The sequence below is a fragment of the Leptonychotes weddellii genome, chromosome 9, assembly GCF_054177405.1.
Source record: "Leptonychotes weddellii isolate Sample4059 chromosome 9, ASM5417740v2, whole genome shotgun sequence".
Taxonomy (NCBI): domain Eukaryota; kingdom Metazoa; phylum Chordata; class Mammalia; order Carnivora; family Phocidae; genus Leptonychotes; species Leptonychotes weddellii.
The window spans coordinates 64129723-64150230 of NC_138377.1; the positions used below are offsets into that span (position 1 = coordinate 64129723).

General features: G+C 52.1%; 4 protein-coding genes across 14 annotated transcripts; 3 read left to right on the forward strand and 1 right to left on the reverse strand.

Annotated features, from left to right (window-relative positions):
• Window positions 1-6: 6 nt before the first annotated feature.
• MDP1 (magnesium dependent phosphatase 1) lies at window positions 7-2543 on the forward strand. 5 transcript variants are annotated; one of them, XM_081830721.1, is made up of 6 exons: window positions 7-1193; window positions 1307-1367; window positions 1442-1552; window positions 1883-1990; window positions 2048-2177; window positions 2345-2543. In XM_081830721.1, exons 1-5 carry the CDS (start codon window positions 1157-1159, stop codon window positions 2127-2129), a joined length of 399 nt encoding a protein of 132 aa, XP_081686847.1. In that variant the 5' UTR covers window positions 7-1156; the 3' UTR covers window positions 2130-2177; window positions 2345-2543. The 5 variants fall into 5 exon arrangements, with proteins under 5 accessions (XP_081686847.1, XP_081686848.1, XP_081686845.1 ...); XM_081830722.1 differs by having other exon boundaries at window positions 2048-2167; XM_081830719.1 differs by having other exon boundaries at window positions 2082-2177.
• Window positions 2544-2950: 407 nt separating this feature from the next.
• Window positions 2951-6813, forward strand: CHMP4A (charged multivesicular body protein 4A). The gene is made up of 6 exons (XM_006738666.3): window positions 2951-3097; window positions 4573-4722; window positions 4809-4986; window positions 5403-5517; window positions 5930-6065; window positions 6498-6813. Exons 1-6 carry the CDS (start codon window positions 3067-3069, stop codon window positions 6554-6556), a joined length of 669 nt encoding a protein of 222 aa, XP_006738729.2. The 5' UTR covers window positions 2951-3066; the 3' UTR covers window positions 6557-6813.
• Window positions 6814-7937: 1124 nt separating this feature from the next.
• On the reverse strand, window positions 7938-15023 carry TSSK4 (testis specific serine kinase 4). Of its 2 annotated transcripts, none has more exons than XM_081830717.1 (4): window positions 14853-15023; window positions 9439-9653; window positions 8665-9061; window positions 7938-8219 (listed from the first exon to the last, which is right to left on the reverse strand). In XM_081830717.1, the coding sequence occupies exons 1-4, from the start codon at window positions 14976-14978 to the stop codon at window positions 8037-8039; spliced, it is 921 nt and encodes a 306-aa protein (XP_081686843.1). In that variant the 5' UTR covers window positions 14979-15023; the 3' UTR covers window positions 7938-8036. The 2 variants fall into 2 exon arrangements, with proteins under 2 accessions (XP_081686843.1, XP_006738727.1); XM_006738664.3 differs by lacking the exon at window positions 14853-15023 and adding an exon at window positions 10004-10858.
• Window positions 15024-15395: 372 nt separating this feature from the next.
• Window positions 15396-20488, forward strand: TM9SF1 (transmembrane 9 superfamily member 1). 6 transcript variants are annotated; one of them, XM_081830709.1, is made up of 5 exons: window positions 15396-15551; window positions 16199-16575; window positions 17576-18197; window positions 18642-18827; window positions 19761-20488. In XM_081830709.1, the coding sequence occupies exons 2-5, from the start codon at window positions 16231-16233 to the stop codon at window positions 20075-20077; spliced, it is 1470 nt and encodes a 489-aa protein (XP_081686835.1). In that variant the 5' UTR covers window positions 15396-15551; window positions 16199-16230; the 3' UTR covers window positions 20078-20488. The 6 variants fall into 6 exon arrangements, with proteins under 6 accessions (XP_081686835.1, XP_081686834.1, XP_081686836.1 ...); XM_081830708.1 differs by having other exon boundaries at window positions 15413-15551; window positions 16214-16575; XM_081830710.1 differs by lacking the exon at window positions 15396-15551 and adding an exon at window positions 15761-15900 and having other exon boundaries at window positions 16214-16575; window positions 19761-20487.
• The last annotated feature ends 20 nt before the right edge of the window (window positions 20489-20508 follow it).

Below are 20508 nucleotides of genomic sequence, written 5' to 3' on the forward strand. Positions count from 1 at the left end.
CTAGGTGGTTCAGTCCTCCACCTCGTGTTGGCTCTGAGAGGAGGAGGTGGTCTTAGGCAGTGATGGACCCTCCCTCCATTTTACCTCCTTACCCTGTCGCTCGTAATGAGGCATCATATATCCTCTCACTCTGTGGGACACCAGAGCCACTGCCCCTTCTCCTGGATGCCCAGTCTTGTTTGGTGGGAGACCGTGAGGACGCCAGGACTCAGGGTTCCTGGCCCAAAGGGCCCTTGCTGCCTGTTGGGTTTTAGTTTGCAGTCCTGTGTGCTTCCCTCTCTTATGGCCACGTCCCTAGTTGTCAATAAAATATTTCCTGACCTCCTGGAATCTTTCTTGTATTGCAGAAATGTGACAAGTTGAAATGGACCCAGTACACACTCATTTACACCTCTGAAGAAGTAGGGCAATGGGAGGGAATGTGCCCTTGGGGTGGGGGATTATCAGACTCTAGGAAAGTCTACCCAAGGTGGTGTGGAGCCAGTTCTTACCAGCCCAGGAGATCTAATTATTGGCATCTCTTCCCAACCCCGTAAGTGATTTCATGCTGGTAGCTTGAAATTGGCCTCAAGTGGCAAATCAGTCCCTCTCCCCAAACTGGTTGTTACGCATTTACCAGTATACCACTGATGGGGGTGGTAGAAACCAGGACAGTGAGTTCTCTCCCATTGTAGCCTCCTGGACATTTGGGCCTGGTTCCAGAAAGGCCTCAAGGGCTTTACGGACACTACATTGTGGCTAAAATTCTGCTCGGGGCTTTGGGTTCTATACTGAACAGAAGACAGGCCGATTTGGAGAAAGGTTGAGGAGTGACAAGCTATGGATCACTTAGGTCTCAACTGGTAAGAGAAAATGAGAGCGGTGCCAGGCGAAAGGGCTCCCTTCCCTGGCTTCTCTAGTTTAGCCGACTCCGGCCGGGCTGGGTGGAGTGGAGGAGTAAGGGAAGAAGGTGTCTTGGAGAGGCTGGAGCACTGTGGTCCCCCCGGCGGTGGCGTTGGCACTTTACTGCAGTCCTTCCCCCGCTCCACCATCAGAAGGCGCTCTTGCGCGGTCTCCGGGCAGACGGCCGCAGCCCCGCGCGGCGACGCTCTAGTCGCCGTTTCTCTAAGGCAGGCGGGGCGGCTTGCAGCCGCGAAGAAAGCCTCGCCCGCCCGCCATGGCGCGGCTCCCGAAGCTGGCGGTCTTCGATCTGGGTGAGGGGACGGGCCTGGGGAGCTTCGCAGGGCGCTCTCCTTTCCCAAACCGCAGCGGCAGCTTCCGAGGCCTGCGCGCTCCGAGCCTGAGCCCTCCCTCCGTCCTCCCGCAGATTACACGCTCTGGCCGTTCTGGGTGGACACGCACGTAGACCCCCCGTTCCACAGGAGCAGGTGAGGCGGCGCTGGGGAGGCCGGCGCCGGGCGGGGCGGGGCGGGCCGCAGCTGAGCGCGCTCTCGCCCCGCAGCGATGGGGCCGTCCGGGACCGGCGGGGTCGGGCCGTCCGACTGTACCCAGAGGTGCCCGACGTCCTGCAGCGGTTGCGGGACCTTGACGTGCCCATGGCGGCCGCTTCACGGTGAGGAGAGCGACTGGAAAACGCTGCCGGTCTCACGCTGAGAGACGCAGGCAGGAGACGTCTCGCGTAACTCCGGGGCTACAAAAACTTCGGCGGGGCAGATTTGCATGTATTTGCATATCGTTGTCATTGGACCCTCTCCTGTGCCTTTAATTTATTAAACATTGGCTCAGCCGCCGCCTGTGTCAGACGGGAAGCATAGGGAGTTGAATGAGGACCGAGGATGCCTCCCTATCCTGGAAAAATAGCAAGTTGATTTCCCCCCTGGTTAAATATAACTTGGCTTGCAGCTCTGGCCCTCCGGATCCCAGCTATGACACCTTCTTGCAGGACAGGGGAGATCGAAGGGGCCAACCAGCTTCTGGAGCTCTTTGACCTTGACAGATACTTTGCTCATCGGGAAATCTATCCAGGCAGCAAGGTCACCCACTTTGAGAGGTAGGTGGAGATAAGGGTAGAAGTGGGGAGACCAGAGAGGCTGAAGGAGCTAAGAAGCCGGCGGGGCCGCTCCCTGCCCCTCCTTGCACAGGTTGCAGCGGAAGACTGGAGTTGTTTTCTCCCAGATGATCTTCTTTGATGACGAGAAGCGGAATATCGTAGACGTCAGCAAACTGGGTACTGAGTGGTAAGATTAGCCCTTTGGGGAATGAGGAGAAAGGGTTCGGATGAGGGGTTAGGTAGGTATGTACGGGATGGATAATTTGCATGACAATATTTGGGTGACACCCAAAAAAGGTGAGAGGAACAACAGGCCTGATGAAATGTGGCTTTTTTTTTTTTTTTCCTTTCTAGGAGTTACCTGCATTCATGTCCAGAATGGAATGAGTCTTCAAACCCTAACTGAAGGACTAGAGACATTTGCAAAGGCCCAAGCTGGGCCCTGAGGTCCAGTCTTGTGGATGAGCCTCATTTGAGGCATAAAAGGAAATCCGGAAGGCATTCTCAGATGTATTTGTAAATTATTAAAGCATGTTTGTGTGTGACAGAAGAAGTCCTCCGGCATGTTTCTATTCGTCTAGCGTTGTAGCCGGCCTCGGCTATCCGGAGGTGCCAAGAGCAGAGCGCGCGGCGTTAGTCTTCATCAGGTTGGGCCATAGAAACTTGTGGCACACCCGACTGTGACCCCCACCCCTTGTGCTCGCCCCATCCGCACTCCGTTTCCTGAGCTCTGCCAAGGGCCCGAAGAACTCTTCCACTGGCCCCAAGCAGTGGGACGCGCGACCCTGCACACTCCCTTCCAGGAAAACAAATACTGTGTTTTGGGGTGGGGGTGCGGCGGCCTTTTTATAGCCAAAAGTGAAGCGGCCGCTTTAAGTGGAGCGAGTGGGTTGGGGGCTGGTGGCTCGGGTCACGTGGTAGAAGTGGCCTCGTCGGCTCCAGTTGATGATGTCGCGGCGGTGCCCCAAGGAGGGATTGGCCCAGGCGGGTCTCGGAGCGCCGAGGCCGCACCCTCCCAGAGCAAGGCGGAAGTTGCCCGACGCCGTGGGGCGGAGGCGGGAGAGGCGAGGGTGGCGATGAGTGGGCTCGGCAGACTCTTCGGGAGGGGTGAGCCGGGGCGAGGCTGGCCGCGGGGGTGTGGGGGAAGGCCGTGGACGCGGGCTGTCCCGAGAACCCCATGCGCGGCCTAGCGAGGCCTCCTCACGTGCCAGGAGGCCCCGCCTTGTTAGGGAGCCTGGCTCCGGCTGCCTCCCCTCCCCCGCCCCAGAGAGAAGAGCTGGGGGCCGGCCCGGGACGGGAGCGGAGGGTCCCCACTGTTCAGGCGGGGAGGAGGGGTTGAGTTTCTGCCCGTCCTCATCTAGTCCTTTCCAAAACACTGGTGCTTCCTTTATGCTGGCCAAGAGGGCATCTGAGGTGATGAAGAAAGATTGCCTACTTAAAGCGCCTATCTGGTGGGGCAAGACAAGCCAAAACTGACATATACAGTGTCGTGTAGCAACTCCATGATGGAGATGGACCTACCACCCAGGGAAGCACAGAAGCAGCGTGGGGGGGGTTGTGAGCCAGAAGGCTGGAGGTATGCCGGGTGGAGAATTGAGGTTGTCCAGGACGATGTAACTGTGTGCAAAACAGGCAGGAAAGAGTATGGTGTGTGTAGGGGAACGGACTGTGTGTGTGTGTGTGTGTGGAGGTAACAAAGGCCAGATCAAGAAGGGCCTTGTATGTCTTATTCAAGTTTTGGGTTTTATCCTGTAGGCAATAGAGAGTGTGGAAGGATTTTAAGCAGGCAAGGGCCATCGTTTTTTTAGGAGTGCAGAAGATGAAGGGGAAAATTGAGATCAGATTTTTTTTTTCTCTAGCCCCTGTACTTCATTCAGTTTGATCCTGTGGAGTCAGGACCTTGAGCATCTGCTAGGACAGCAAGTGCAACAGTGATTATAAAAAGTGACCAAACTCTGGTGGGGATGTGATAGTGGGGCGGCTGTGCATGTGTGGGGGCAGGGGGTGTATGGGAACTCTGTACCTGACACTCAAGTTTGCTGTGAACCTAAAACTGCTCCGAAAAACAAAGTCTATTATTTTAAAAAAAGGCCTGGAAATGATTTGAAAGGCAGCTTGGAATAGCAAACGAATACTGGATTTGAAAGTCATACTGCCACATTTCGATTACTCCTCTATTCTTACTAGCTGTGATTTTATTTATTTATTTATTTGACAGACTGAGACACAGCGAGAGAGGGAACACAAGCGGGGGAGTGGGAGAGGGAGAAGCAGGCCTCCTATGGAGCAGGGAGCCCGATGCGGGGCTTGATCCCAGGACCCTGGGATCATGACCTGAGCCGAAGGCAGACACCCAACGACTGAGCCACCCGGGTGCCCCTAGTTGTGATTTTAAACAAAAACAATTTAACATCTTTGTGCCCTTTTCCGTATTTGTAAAGTGAAGATAGTACATTCACTGTAGAGAGTCCTTTTGGGATTAACAATAATGCAGTCAAGTGCCTAGCACATACTATGCACTTAGTAACTGGTGGCTGGTATTTTTCCTCCACACAATATGGGCCTGCTTGATTGGACTCCAGGGAAGAAGGAGAAGGGGCCAACCCCTGAAGAGGCAATACAGAAACTGAAGGAGACAGAGAAGATACTGATCAAGAAACAGGAGTTTCTGGAGCAGAAGATTCAACAGGAGCTACAAATGGCCAAGAAGCATGGGATCAAGAATAAGAGAGGTAATGGGGGAGAGGTGCCAGTAGGGTGGGCCCAGGTAGGAAGCAAGGGCTTCTGGCTCTGATATTCAAGGTGTGTGCTGGGTCAGCCGCCCTACAGGCTTTGCGGAGGAAGAAAAGATTGGAACAACAGCTGGCACAAACCGATGGGACATTATCCACCCTGGAGTTTCAGCGTGAGGCCATCGAGAATGCCACCACCAATGCAGAAGTGCTTCGTACCATGGAGCTTGCTGCCCAAGGCATGAAGAAGGCCTACCAGGACATGTGGGTACGGGGGGAGGGAAGCAGGGGGCCCAGGCGCTGGGGAAAGTAGCTTGGTATTGTACTTTGAATGTTAAAACCTCTCAGAATGTGAATTTACATTATAGACGTGCCTATGACAGCTAGACCTCTGTCGGTCTCCTTGCTTCCTGTAAGATCTCTTTGCTGGCTAAAGCATTATAAGGAAGAAAGATGATTTAAGACCCTTCAGAGAGGGAAGTGCAGCCTATCCTCCCCGGTGTGGCTTCTTACCAATCCTCAGGCCCCCTTGCCTCTGTACAATTTCCCAGGGACCTCTTCTACCTGATAGCTGTGGATTTATCAGCCTGAGGCCACAGATAGGAGGGGCTTCACTCAGGCAAGACAGGAGAGTCAGGAGGGTTGTTGCCTGATTTCTTGGCTGTATATCTTGTTCTCAGGGACATTGACAAGGTGGATGAACTGATGGCTGACATTACAGAACAACAGGAGGTGGCCCAGCAGATCTCGGATGCCATATCTCGGCCTGTGGGCTTTGGAGACGTTGTGGATGAGGTGATTGGGACTGAGGGGTCAGGGAATATGGGAGAAAGCAGGAGACCAGCCAGAAGGAATGCCCAAGAGGATCATGGGGCAAGTTTGGGGGAGGAGAGGGACTCCAAAAGTGGTATGTTTTTGGGAGTAGAAGTTCCCTTTCTTCATCTTTTTTTTTTTTTTAAGATTATATTTATTTATTTGAGAGAGAGAGCATGAGATCACGGGAGGGGAAGGGCAGAGAGAGAGGGCAGAGTCCTAAGCGGACTCTGATGAGCTTGGAGCCCAACATGGGGCTCGATCTCACAACCTTGAGATCAGGGCCCTGAGATCACAACCTGAGCTGAAATCAAGAGTCTCACGCTTAACCAGCTGTGCCACCCAGGCGCCCCTCATTTCTTCATCTTAAACAGTTTTATTGTTCCATATCCAGGATGAACTGTTGGAAGAGCTAGAGGAGCTGGAGCAGGAGGAATTGGCCCGGGACTTGTTAACTGTGGGTGACAAGGAGGAAGAACCCCCCATTGAACTGCCCACTGTACCCTCTACACATCTGCCTGCAGGACCAGGTACTCAGGGCTATTCTGTTGTCTTAAGGACTTGAGGAGGTGGGATAGATACGGGGAAAGATTATTCCTCTTACATCCTGCTTCAAAGGAACCAGGCAGAGAGGGCTGCTGCTACCGTTGCACAGGTTGTTGACTGCATAAGGGCACCTGGCTGAACAGGAATGAAGACTAAAGTCCAGCTTGTGCCTCATTCAGCAAGCTGGGTACCCTGGTGTAGGGCTGCAAGTTCTGGGAGAGAGAAGCACATTTTCTTAATTTGTACAAGGGTGCCCTGGGAGTTAGCAGCAGCCCAGCAAGCAGAAGGACCACACCTTTAGGTTCTTTGCTGGGGAAAGAAAATTCAGCAGACTTTCAGTGTTCTAGCAGGGGATTGTTGGAAGTTGCTACCGCCCTAACGTTTCTTTCTTTCTCTGGGTATCCTTGTCCCTGAAGCTCCTGAAGCAGATGAAGATGAAGAAGCACTAAAGCAGTTGGCTGAGTGGGTATCCTGATAAGTCTGGGCTTGTTTTCCCAGTGCTGCCTTCATTGGTCTCTTTTCCTTAAGTGCCAAGTGCTAAGCTAAAGGAACATAGCCTTTTGGGGAGGTCCTGCTGAGGGTGATAGTGTGACCCTGCCTGAAAAGGGGTTGTCGCCCTCCCCTCCCTGGCTCAACTCTGAAAAAGGACCTTGGTGCGAGAGGAGCCCCTGGGCTCCCTTCTCTGATAGCAGTTACAGTGCCCTTGTTCCCAATAAAATCGGGCAGATGGAACCATAGTGCTTATACTGCCTCGTCTACACCTGAAACTCTTCCCTGGCCTTTGGAGCTTTGTTTCAAGCAATGAATCACAATGGGAGTAATGAAGGGAATAACGAAGTATTGGAACAGAGAACAAATGGGAGTTGACAATATCTTGACCTACTATGTTCTAGGTAGGTACTATTTCATCTTTCAAGTTGGTTTGTCCTAGAGTTGCCTAGTGCTGAGGTTCAGCACAAGTATTATTTATCTTCGACCCATATGGAGCTGTCTCTGAGTCTTCTCTCATTGCTTTCCCCCAATCATGCCTCTGCCAAGACAGCCCCATGATTTACTACTCATTTTCCTTTTACAAAGCCCATTTTCAAGGACAGGGAGGGAGAATATAGGGATGAAGGAGCAAGTAGCTTTCCTTTATTCAGAACCCACAGTAAATAGGCTTGTTTGAACTGTCATTTCGGTTTCTTTCTTTTTTTTTTTTTAAGATTTGTTTACTTATTTTGAGAGAGCGTGGAAGCAGGAAGGGCAGAGAGAGGAGAGACAACCCCAAGCTGACTCCCTGTTGAGCGCAGAGCCTGATTCGGGGCTCAGTCCCACGACCCCGAGATCATGACCCAAGCTGAAACCAAGAGCGAGACGCTCAACCAACTGTGCCACCCAGGCGCCCTTGCCATTTCTAAGAGCAATCGATGAGGGACCATGATTCACTGGGATTGTTCCAATAGTGGTTAAGGTGGCATCTGGAGAAGGGAGAAGGAACCAAGATATTTCACACATCCTGATGCCCATTTCAAAGAGAACAAATAATGCCATCCCTTCGGACTGTAAACAGAGGCAGAACCATAACCAAATAGCAACCGGGGCCCCTTTCCCACTGCTTGAACATTTAGAGTGCACAGAGATGTAAAATAATGAGCATTTACTTAGCCAGAATAATGAAGCTTCCCCAAAGTGCGTGTTTATGCCAGCACCCTCTCCTCCATGAGCCGCGTATGAGCTACATTGTGAATTACCCTATTGACTTACAGACATCAAGGTGACTGGTTACAGACTCTGGTTAGAAATCCACCTCTTGGTCTCAGTAGGGTTCCCTGCTAAGGTTCCCCTGAAGAAAGAATGTCTTTGACCCCAGCTGATGAAACTAAATCAGAAATAGATTTATTTTTGGTATAAAGGATTTTTAGCCCCAGACCCTCCTGCTTTGCTCCTCTCCCAACCCCTTCCTTCAACCATTTTTAGGTATTGATTTCCAAGGATTGGTGCCGATTAGTGGTGCTGGGGGGTTGGCACATGGCCTCAAGCAGCCTGATCTCCTGGGTGGGTTGCTCAGGCTGGAACTTGAGCACCCAAGGATCCTTGATGATGTCCAGGATGGTGGCACGCTTGGTGGCTTGGCGTAGCGTCTGGAGGACCAGGTTCTAGGGCAGGGGAAAGAGAGGTCTTGGCTGAGCTCGCCCCCCATTATGCCACACAGGCAGTGAGCAGTTGGACCTAAGAGAAGCAGGATAGCCCATCACACCACGCTGGTGAAAGGGGGTGTGGTCCTGATTTTGTCCTGAAGAGCCAGGCATTTAACTCCCTGGAGGAGAGAGAAAGGAAGGGTACCTTGGGGGAAACCACTTGCATAATCCCTTTCTGGCCTAAAGAGACAGAGGCTGAAACCTGCTTATGACTCCCAGGTAAGGTGCCGAGCCCAGGGGTGGCCCTTTAAGGTCCCTCCCCGCCAACTACTCTAGGGCAGGGGCTAAAGTGTGAGATGGGTCTGGTGGGGAAGAGCCTCCCCCGGGGTGGGGAGGCCTAGGATGGGTCTTCCCTCCCTGTGGGTCATCCCTGAGGCCTCAGCCCTCCTGGGGGAGCCAGCACCTTGCACTCCTGGGAGATGGAGTAGTTAGGTGGAAAAGTGACCTCCTTTTGAGTCTCTTTCAGCAGCTTCTTGAGATTGGTGTCATCAAAGGGCAGCCGGGCGACCACTAGAGTGTAGAGGATGACGCCCATGCTCCAGGTGTCAGACAGGAAAGGGTTGTAGGGCAAGCCCAGCAAGATCTCCGGGCACGCATAAGCAAAGCTGCCACAGTAGGTCTGGCTGAGGTGGTTTGTAAAGCAGTTCATTTGGCGGTAAGAAGGGCTACTGTGCACTGTCTGGTTAGAAGGCACCATCTTGGCGAAGCCAAAGTCCGATATCTTCACATTCTCCCGCTTGTCCAGCAACAGGTTCTCCAACTTTAAGTCCCTACCAGCAGCAGAAAGGCTGGGGGTCAGGCTGGGGAGAGGGCTTAGTATTAGACCGGGAGCTGAAGGGCCAGGGGTCAGAGGCTAGAGAAAAGGCAAGGTGGGAGAGCAGTACCTTTATGAGGATACAAGGTAGAGAGGAAAGAGCCATGGAGTTGTGAGCAGAGCCCAAAGGTGAGAGAGGATGGTACCTGAGGACCACAGGGGGCTCGTCATTGTAGTTCAGAGTGCCGTGCTCACGGTGGGCGCTACAGAAACGTTCTTGAGCAGAGAATTAAGATAGAGGGGATGAATGGGCCTAGATAACTGAGGGAGGTCAAGGGAGGAACAAAGAGGGCAGAAAGTGGGAAACATGCATAAAACCCCCCCGAGAGCCCAAAGGCCCAGCCTGGCTGGCAGCGCCCTCACCGGTGCACGATGCCCTTGCTGTGCAGGTAGGCGATGCCCAGGGTCATCTGGGAGAACCACTTGCCAGCAAGGGGCTCAGAGCAAGCCCCGTATCGCTGGATCCACTCGAGGACATCACCGCCCTGAGCCAGCTCCAGAATGATGTATACTCGGGATGTGGTTTCGATGGCCTGGTAGAAGTTGATGAGGTACTTGTGCCGCAGGACCTTCATGACCTGGCCCCGGAAGAGGGACCCATCAAACCTGGGGAGGGAGAACCCGGGCTGTGCTCCCAGGCCTCCTGCTGTCCCACGGCTAACTTAACTTAGAACTCTGCAAGCGGATTAAACTCCAGAGGGCTGGGTGATCTGTGGGCAAACCCTCGGCTTTGGACTTCTACTTTGTGAGGGGCTGGAGGTGAGTGGGTGGGTGGAAAGAGGTTGAATTTACATCAAGTCATTTTCCTGCTGCTTAGTGAGACATTCAGGCCTGCGGGGGGTGTGGGGGGGTGTTCTCACTCCACCCCCTCCTAACCACACCCCTTCTGAGAAGTTTTAAGCAGCTTGGTCTCAGTTCCCTTTCCAACCTGTATCTCACGGGGCAGGAACTTGTTAAGATAGTCCTCAGAGGCCTTCTTCTTTGAGATGATCTTGACAGCCACCATGACCTTCTGCTTTGTGTAGTAAGCCTCATACACCGTCCCGTAGGAGCCATTGCCAATGACCTTGCCCACCTCGTAACCATAGTCCTCCATGACGGAGCGGTAGGCTGAGGTAGGTGGTGCTACCTCCGAGGTGTCTCCCTTCCCCATGGTGTTGGGCTTGCTGAGAGCAGGGAACTGTGCTACTTCGAAGCCTATTATCTGCTCAGAAAGCCAACCTTGAGCCACCGAGGGCTGGGGTAACAGAGTAAAGTTAGTCTCCAAATGCTTGCCTATATAGTCACGCGAGTCTGGGATGCTGGGCTCACCTCCCCACTGGGAACGTGGAGGGGGGAGAAGGGGGCAGCAGTTCTTTTTGTCTCCACTGGCTGTTGTTACTTCTTCCTCCTCCTGGTTATGGAATTCGCCAAGGTCCCATGTTCCGCATACATCACAATTCACCTTCTTTCCACCTTGGGCCACAAGGCCTGAGAATGAAGTGCACGGTGGAACATATTCCTGGGGGCAGCTTCTGCAGTCTGGTGAGACCCCCCCACACAGATCTAGTCCCTTCAACCATTCATCTCCATTGAGAGCACCCACTGTGTGCCAGGCCGTGCACTGAGTAGGGATAAAACAGCTAATAACGCCAACAGAGACCCTGTACTCAGAGTTTATTATCCAGAATGAGAAACCTGCGTGTGAGAATATGACAGAGAATCGCAAGGTGTTGTAGAAGCCTATTCTAAGGAATCTTAACCTTACAATGTTTTTTGTTTGTTTGTCTGGCTTAAAGCAACCACCCTTTTATTTATTCATTTATTTTCTGGCAAGTTGAGCTGTGCTCAGTTGGGTGGTTCTTCTGGTGGTCTCATCTTAGCTGGAGTGGTTTGTTTCTGCTGCATATGGTCTCACTATCCAGCGGACTAGCCAGAGTTCCTCCACATAGTAGCACAGAATTACATGAGGAAAAAAAAAATCAGAAATTGCATGATCAATTAAGCCCAGACTCCAAAATTGCAGAGCATCACTTCCATACCTTTATACAAGTAAAGACAGTTTCAAGGTTACAAGGATCCCAGATTGAAGGGGTGGAATAGACTCCACCTGGGAACTCTGAAATGCATTCTTATCTTCCCATGACCCTAAGTTCTGTACTTTTCCTCCTATCCCTCTAGCCATTCCTCAGGCTTCACTGGAGCCTTATCTTCTCTGTCTGTCCCTTAATCATATCTGGAAGGTTCTACCACAGGCCTTATTTCCTCAGAGCTTTATGTCCTCCCATTAGGATCTCACCCATTTCCCAACACTTTAGTTATTACATCCATGCTGACTCCTCCTAATCTCATCTCTATCCCAGATGTCCTCTGGAGTTCCAGATCCAGCATCCAGTTGCTTACTGGACATCACATGGACATGTCTCTCTCAGGTATCTTAAACTCACCATGTCCAAAATTCAACTCTTTCTGTTCTTGCCCTAGACGTCCTCTGTTTTGTTTTGGTTTTTTTAAGATTTTATTTATTTGACAGAGAGAGAGAGCACAAGCAGGGGGAGCGGCAGGCAGAGGGAGAGGGAGAAGCAGGCTCCCCGCTGAACAAGGAGCCCAATGTGGGGCTCCATCCCAGGACCCTGGGATCATGACCTGAGCCGAAGGCAGATGCTTAACCGACTGAGGCACCCAGGCACCCTCTGTTGAATTCTATACTCATCTTCAATTTACACACCCAGTCATCCTAGATCCTTCCCTCTGCCTCAGCCCCTACATCCAATCTGTCACCTCTTCTACCTCTTAAAACTATCTTTAATAATACACTCCAGGCTCTTGAAGCGGCTGCCACCACCTTAGGTCAAGCCTCCATCAACTGATCACTCTAGCATGGCTTCTGCTCCCCTCCAGTCTGTCTTCACCCTGAACTCCAAGGCATAACACGGATTTGATTCCCACTTAAAAACAATTCAGTGCCTCCCCATTTGCCTCAGGATCAAGTCCAAATTCTTTTATATGGCTTCAACATCTGACCCTGCTTAGCTCTCCAATTTTATCTTTAAAGATTTTATTTTTATTTATTTGACAGAGAGCACAGCAGGGGGAGCGGCAGAGCAGAGGGAGAGGGAGAAGCAGGCTCCCTGCTGAGCAGGGAGCCCAATTCAGGACTCTATCCCAGGACCCTGGGATCATGACCCAAGCCGAAGACAGATGCCTGACGATTGAGCCACCCAGGCGCCCCTAAATAGAATCTTTAAAAAAAAATATTCAAGCACCTGTACCCAAGATGCTAAAAAAATCTTAACACTGTTAAAATCATGTGTCTATAAATTGTTTTTTTAACCTCAGTTGGACCCCCAAATGCTGCCCAGTGATCCTGCTCATTTTCCAGATCAGCTCGCTTCCATTCTCCACAACCCATTCTTCTCAAACCTCTTAACTTCATCTCCCTCTTCTGGTTAGTTGACCTTCCTTACAGCCCTAATGGGAGATGCAAGCAGAAAAAACACAATTACAGACACTACGTTAGATGCTGTGACAGAGAAAGTACTGGGGCTCTGGGAGCACCCAGAAAGGAGGAACATCCAGTTTGGGCTTGAGCAGTCAGTAAAGGTGTCCTTAAAACAGCTCATGAGCTAAGTCCTCAAGGCAGAGTAGGGGTTTGCCAGGACAGAGGGAACAATGAAGGAAAAGTAATTCTGTTTGGCTGGAGCACTGCATGTATGTTAAAAGATAAAATTGGGGGTGCCTGGGTGGCTCAGTGGGTAAGCATCTGCCTTCAGCTCAGGTCATAAACCCAGGGTCCTGGGATTGAGCCCTGCATCAGGCTCTCCGCTCAGGGAGCATGCTTCAATTTATTTATTTGACAGAAAGGGAGAGAGCACAGCAGGGGTAGCAGCAGAGGGAGAGGGAGAAGCAGGCTCCCCGCTGAGCAGGGAGCCCCATGTGGGGCTCGCCTTGCTAGAGGGGTTACCTGGATTTAAGACTGTGTGTGTGCAGGGTGGGGGGTGGCATGCAGGGGAAAGGACAAAAGAAGAATCAGATTTATTTTCTATCTTCCAAAAAAAAACAACTCCAAGAACAGATTGTGCCGTAGGCTACTGGTAAATTCCTGTTTATTGACAGCCTGCTGATCCTGCTGGCAGGGTAGTTCCAGAGTTTGTTGGAAGCTAGATCTACATTCTCAAACTGCCAAGATGAGTTGTCCAGGACACACCGTGGTAAGGAGGCCCACTCTGCCCCGCCCATCTTCTGCTCCTCTGGATAGGTAGCTTGGTGGCAGCTCTGTCCTCATCATGTCCAGCGGGTAAACCAGTTTATTCAAAAAACGTGTATTAAGCTGCCTACTTTATACAAAAGCACTGCTAAGTCCTGAGGATATCAAGATGGATAAATTACAGTCTTCCTGTGAGTAGTTAGTAATTAGCAAGGAAAACAGACACATAAGTGAAATAACAGTACAGTGAGATAAATTGCTATAAACAAAGACTGGAAGATGTAGAGGCAGGCTTTATAGAGGAGGCATTTGTACTGTTCAAGAGGAGTCTCCAGGCAGGTAAGTAGGGAATGGTAGATGGGGCAGTCTAGGCCAAAGCAACTATATGAGCTTGCAGGCTTGAGAGAACATGACATTCGAGATTCTAATTTGAATACAATTAATGTACCTGGAGAAGTAATGAAGATCCAGGTCTGACAGGCCTCACATACCAAGCTTTTTAGAGTTTATCCTATGTACTCATGGTCAAATTTTGGTCGAAATAGTCAAAGTCAGAGCCTGTTAGAAAATGATGCCTAGTCACCTCCTCCTCTAAGATCCTGATTTCGTGGACCCAGATCTCCATGTTTTTAATAAGCTTCTAGCTGAATCTGATGCACACCAAGATCTGAGAACCACTGTTGCAGGAAATAGTATATATAGTGTGTATATGTATGAATCAGCAGCAGAGTGGAAAATGGATCCAAGAGGGGAGGTGACCAGGAGACTAGCAAGGTGGTTGTCATGGTAATTTAGGTGCAAGAGGATGAGACCTGAAGCTAGGCAGCCAGGGAGGGCAAGTATTTGGAAGATATTGAGGAAATAAGCAGCAGGGGGGCTTGGCGGCATTGATCTGAGGAGGCTGGGGGTTGGGGCGGGGGAGTAAGTGAGAAAGAGTCCCGGGTTTCTGGCTTCTCTAAGTTACTTTTCTAATTACAAAATTCACTGATTTATCTAAAAAACTCAATCTCCTACTTCCTAGAACTTCACCTCCTCCTCCTGTAGGGAGGAGGGCTGGGTCAGAGAGGGCAGAAGAGGGTAAATGGAGGACTTTTCAGGCCAGAAGCCACTTAAGATTTTCCCCTGTACTACTTTCCGTAAAGAGAACCTTAAGTCTGCATCCTTTTTTTTTTTTTTTAAGATTTTATTTATTTATTTGAGAGAGAGAATGAGATAGAGAGAGCATGAGAGGGGGGAGGGTCAGAGGGAGAAGCAGACTGCCTGCTGAGCAGGGAGCCTGATGCGGGACTCGATCCCCTGACTCCAGGATCATGACCTGAGCCGAAGGCAGTCGCTTAACCAACTGAGCCACCCAGGCGCCCTTAAGTCTGCATCCTTACATGTTGCCCCCAGGTGGCCAAACGGTAGTCACTGCCCCTGGGTCTGATCTTTAAAATTCCCCTAATGGCAGATTCCCTTAAAGTAGCGGAGACAAATAAGGGCAAACTTTTCCAGAAAAATCTGCAATACAAAATTAAGAAAAGCCCGAACACATACAGATAAATACGAACAAAAACATCGAAAGAGTCGAACGTATGTCAAGATTCTTTACCTGCAAGTAACGATAGCCTGTCAGGCTGCCCAACTCACGGAATAAAAGGGCAGACACCCTGTCTCTCTGCGTGCCTCCGCACCAGACCTGGCTCAGGCTTGCTACGTTGGAACATGGGACGGTCATTATATGGCCAGGGAGGCCTCCAATGCAGCCTCCGGAAGATATTTTTATTCACGTATTTATTTTTCGGCGGGAGACCATTCGTGACGGGTTAAGAGAAGCAGTGAGGTGAGATCCCGACCTGCATGGACTGTGCTCGCGCCGTCCTAGCACAGAGACGCCCAAAGCCTCACTCACCCCCGCCCGGGTTGGGGGCCATGGACCGCCTCCCAGAGCTCGCCCTCTGCAGTCGGTGGCGAGTCCCATTGGTTCAGCCGGCAAATGCTCCGGGGCATCCACTAGGTGTGGGCCCAGCCACCAACCGGGCTCCGTCTCCTGGACAGTCACTGGACGCGTGCGGCGGGCACGGCTCCCCGGCTTCCGCCCGTGCCCCAAGTCTTCCCGGGGGCGGCGGCCGGCGCCTCTCACCCTGAAGGGACGTCCGCGGCCTCGCAGCCAGGCCTCAGCCGTAGCCCCGGCCAGAGAAACCAGCAGAGGAGCGGCGCCCCGGCCGCCGCGGCGGGGGCGTGGTCCCCGCTCGGCTCCAGGAGAGGAGCTTTCCGCCGGGCTGAGGTCCCCGCGGGTGAGGCGGAAGTGGTAAGACTGACGTGTCCTGGGCTGCTCCGCAGATCGCCGGGAGGGCCCCCCGCCGGGGGGAGGGGGCGGGCCAGCCGAGCCTTGCGGGCTCTCCGGAGCTGGGCCGGCCTCCCGGCTGGAGAAAGCTCGTAGGGGAGCACCTCACTAAGCCGAGTGCGGCGTCCCGCGTGGTGCGGCCGCAGCCACTGCGATCAGGCACCGCGGCGGCCAACCCCGTGGAGGTCGGGCGTCAGGTCCTCTCCGGGCCGCCGCTAGCGCGCTGCTCTGGGGGAGACCCGGGCAGGAGCCCAGGAGCAGCTACGGGGCCGCAGAGGCCGCGGGCGCCGCCTCGGCCAGCCCTACCCGAGCGGTGAGGACCCCGCGGGTGCCGCGGGAAGGTGCCCGAGGTGCGAGGCCGCGTGGCGTTGCCATGGAAACGGGCTGGGGCGCGCGGGGAGGTCCCGGGCAGGCGGGCTGCGGGACGGGGACGGCAGATCCAGAGGACGAGAGAGCAGAGGCGGATAGAGACAGTATTGTGTGGGGGTCGGGGGGCGGCCTCCCGAGGGAGGGTTCGAGAGGCCAAGGGGAGAAATTGGAGCTATGGGGCTTCGTTTCGAAGGACCTGACCTGGGGCGTCAGGAGTTGATCCCTGGTTTTCAAAACTGCAGGATTCCCCCAAACAGGTTCCACTGCCTTAAGGATGACAGTCCTAGGGCACCCGCCGAGTTGGAGCTGCCAGTGGTTGCCATTCCTGATACTGCTGCTGGGCACAGGCCGTGAGCCAGGGGTGGAAGGTGTGACACACTACAAGGCCGGTGACCCCGTCATTCTGTATGTCAACAAAGTGGGACCCTACCACAACCCTCAGGAGACTTACCACTACTATCAGCTTCCGGTCTGCTGCCCTGAGAAGATCCGTCACAAAAGCCTTAGCCTGGGTGAAGTGCTGGATGGGGACCGAATGGCAGAGTCTTTGTACGAGATCCGCTTTCGGGAGAATGTGGAGAAGAGAATTCTGTGCCACATGCAGCTCAGTTCTGCACAGGTCAGCCTCTGCACATTGGCGAGCACTTAGCCCTCCCTCCCGGGGACTAATAACAGTGCCTTCTAATTCACGGTTTTACAGCACCTCTGTGGAAATGATCTGACTTGATTCTAACGCCAACCCCACTGGTAGGCAGGACAGGTGGTACTATTTGCATTCAGTTGAGGAAGAAACATAATTGCTCAAAAGTGACTTTTCCAAGACTACATGGATATTGAATTGCAGAGGTGATACTAGAGCCCAGGGCTCCTGACTCCAAGCCGCTCTGTTGGTAATAAGGGCCCAGCTGTCACTCCTGCATGGTTTCCCTCCATACCTACCTCTTGGCTTTCTTAACTAGCTCCTTTCCACTCTTATCTTTCCTGTGATGCTTTTTTCTTTAGCAAATCCTACCTTAGGGCGCTCTTCTTTAGTCTACCCTAGACCTTCTTACACCTTGCCTTTCTCCTTTTTCTACACCTTAATCCCCGTCAAGTCATACTGCTCTTTTTGGAGAATCCCAGCATACTAGGATCTAACCCAGTGGTTCTCAACAGGGGGCAGTTCGGTTTTGTTTCTCAAGGGACATTTGGCAATGTCTGGAGATCATTTTGATTGTCACTATGGGGGGTGCTACTGACACCTAGTGGGAAGAAGCCAGGGATGGTGCATATTACAGTGCACAGGACAGCTGCCCACAATAAAGAACTATCCAGCCCATGGGCGCCTGGGTGGCTCAGTCGTTAAGCGTCTGCCTTTGGCTCAGGTCATGATCTCAGGGTCCTGGGATCGAGCCCCGCATCGGGCTCCCCGCTCCGCGGGAAGCCTGCTTCTCCCTCTCCCCCTCCCCCTGCTTGTGTTCCCTCTCTCGCTGTGTCTCTCTCTGTCAAATAAATAAATAAAATCTTTAAAAAAAAAAGAACTATCCAGCCCAGAATGTGAGTAGTGTCCAGGCTGTGACACCTTGCTCTAACTCTCTGCTTGAGGAGGCCTTGTCTGACTCCTGACTTGCTCTTTGTAGGTGGAGCACCTGCGCCAGGCCATTGAGGAACTGTACTACTTTGAATTTGTAGTGGACGACTTGCCAATCCGCGGCTTTGTGGGCTACATGGAGGAGAGTGGCTTCCTGCCTCACAGCCACAAGATAGGGCTCTGGACCCATTTGGATTTCCACCTAGAATTCCATGGAGATCGAATTATATTTGCCAATGTCTCGGTGCGGGATGTCAAGCCCCACAGCTTAGATGGGTTACGAGCTGATGAGTTCTTAGGCCTCACCCACACCTACAGTGTGCGCTGGTCCGAGACTTCAGTGGAGCGTCGGAGTGACAGGCGCCGTGGCGATGATGGTGGTTTCTTTCCCAGAACACTGGAGATCCATTGGTTGTCCATCATCAATTCCATGGTGCTTGTGTTTTTACTGGTGGGTTTTGTGGCTGTCATTCTCATGCGTGTGCTTCGAAACGACCTGGCTCGATACAACTTGGATGAGGAGACTACATCTGCAGGTTCTGGTGATGACTTTGACCAAGGTGACAATGGCTGGAAGATTATCCATACAGATGTCTTCCGCTTCCCTCCATACCGTGGTCTGCTCTGTGCTGTGCTTGGTGTGGGTGCCCAGTTCCTGGCCCTTGGCACTGGTGAGGTGATAAAAATTAATCAGGGATTTCTCTCAAGGGGTAGAACTAAGCAGGTGGTTTGTTCTGGAAAGATCTGCTGATCCTCTCATCTGTCCAGGTGAGGGGCAGACCTAAGGGGTGGGGTGGCCTTAAAAGGGATGTGTATAGGGGCACCTGGGTGGCTTAGTCAGTTAAGCGTCTAACTCTTGATCTCAGCTCAGGTCTTGATCTCAGGGTCGTGAGTTCAAGCCCAGCGTTGGGCTCCATGCTGGGCATGGAGCCTACTTGAAAAAAAGAAAAAGAAAGGATGTGTATATTCAGTTGTGGGTTTGCTGGACAACAGAATTAGGGGATATTGTTTTCCTGGAGACCTTGGGTCTGGGTGGAAGGGGGCTGATTCCTCTGAAATTGCCAGAAAAGGGATAGGTTGAGACCTGACACAGGCTTTCCACTACCACCCTGCAGGCATTATTGTCATGGCGCTGCTGGGCATGTTCAATGTGCACCGTCACGGGGCCATTAACTCTGCCGCCATCTTGTTGTATGCCCTGACCTGCTGCATCTCTGGCTATGTGTCCAGCCACTTCTACCGGCAGATTGGAGGCGAGCGTTGGGTGTGGAACATCATTCTCACCACCAGCCTCTTCTCTGGTGAGGACTGTCCTTTCCCTGGTGGGCCGGCCTGGTGGGCCGATTTGAGGAACTTAGAATACATTGTGGAACCTGGGATAGAGTTAGAGTAAGGCTTTAAGGGAATAAAAATAGGCAAAAGAAACAAAACCATTCAGAAGACCAGAATGCATTTCTTTTGCATAGTCAAAAATTAAGTAAGTCCTTAAAATGTTCTAGGCAGCATGGTAAGCACTCGACACACTTCATCTCATTAAATCCCCACAGCAACCCTATGTGGTAGGTAATATTGTCCCCATTTTATAGATGAGGAAGTTGAACTTCAGGCTGCTTAAGTAATTTGCCCGACATTACACTCCTAAGAGGGAGTAGAGCAGGTTTCAGACCCAGGCAGTCTGACTCGAGAGCCCGTATTCGTGACCATCACATGAAGAGTGAAATAACACTCTTTCTGAAACTTATGTTTTGGTACTCTCCCTTTAAAAAAAATTTTTTTTTTTATTTGGAGGTGGCTACGGGACTCTAGCCTTACAAGCTGGTTTGTCATTTCAAAGGCCGTAGTAGTCTGCATTCTAAGCCTTTTGTGTTCCCAATCCTGTCTGATTTATATTTCATCACATTTATGTTTGAACCAGAGCTTTCTGAAAACAGGGCCTTAATCCAAAGGGACGTCTCATGCTAGGAATCACAGATGCCACAGCAGGATAGGGTCTTGGAGGCAGGTGGATTGTGTTACTCTAGAGCATTATGTAACAGTGGCCTTGCTCTTTAATGATAATGACGGGGGAGGGGATGTTGGTAAGATAAGGAACAGGAAACCATGGGATGTGGAAGGGCGAGGTCCACCTGCGAGCAGGATGCTTCGCCCCTCTCCCTGTTAGGTCTAGTCTGAATGGGTGGCCCCGGGATGTAGCTCCTCCTGCTGACCCTCCTTCTGGGGGCGCATCCCTGCAGTGCCTTTCTTCCTGACGTGGAGTGTGGTGAACTCGGTGCATTGGGCTAATGGTTCGACACAGGCTCTGCCAGCCACCACCATCTTGCTGCTTCTGACGGTTTGGCTGCTGGTGGGTTTCCCCCTCACTGTCATTGGAGGCATCTTCGGGAAGAACAATGCTAGCCCCTTTGACGCACCTTGTCGCACCAAGAACATCGCCCGGGAAATCCCACCCCAGCCCTGGTACAAGTCTACGCTCATCCACATGACTGTTGGAGGCTTCCTGCCTTTCAGGTATCCTCCCTTTATGCCATGGCCATCACTCTCAGGTTCCTGACTTTTCCTTTCCCAGTACCCTAGCCCAGTAAGAGTGATAATCCCTGGTTCAGCTTTACCATTAAGAGATCATTAAATGGGTCCTCCTTTCTCCAAGCAGGACTCCGCGTGAAGTAGTTCACAGATGAGGGTGTCCCACTTAAAAAGCTCTCCAGAGACCTTGTTTCTTTCACCATCTTTCTGGTTTCTGACTTCAGGGTCCACAGGCACCACGTGGGGCTTGAAGCCCATGTGATTGAGTATTGTTTGTTGAGTACCTCCAGTGCCAGGCAGATAAGACAGCAGAAAAGAAAACAGACAAGATCCTTGCTCCCAACCAATGAGGGCAGATGCTTTTGAAATGAGCACCGCTAGTCGCGGGTAGAAGAGTCCCTGCGGAGCCGGGAACTCCCGGGCAGGGAACGGAGCGGACCGGTACCACCGGGGGGGGGG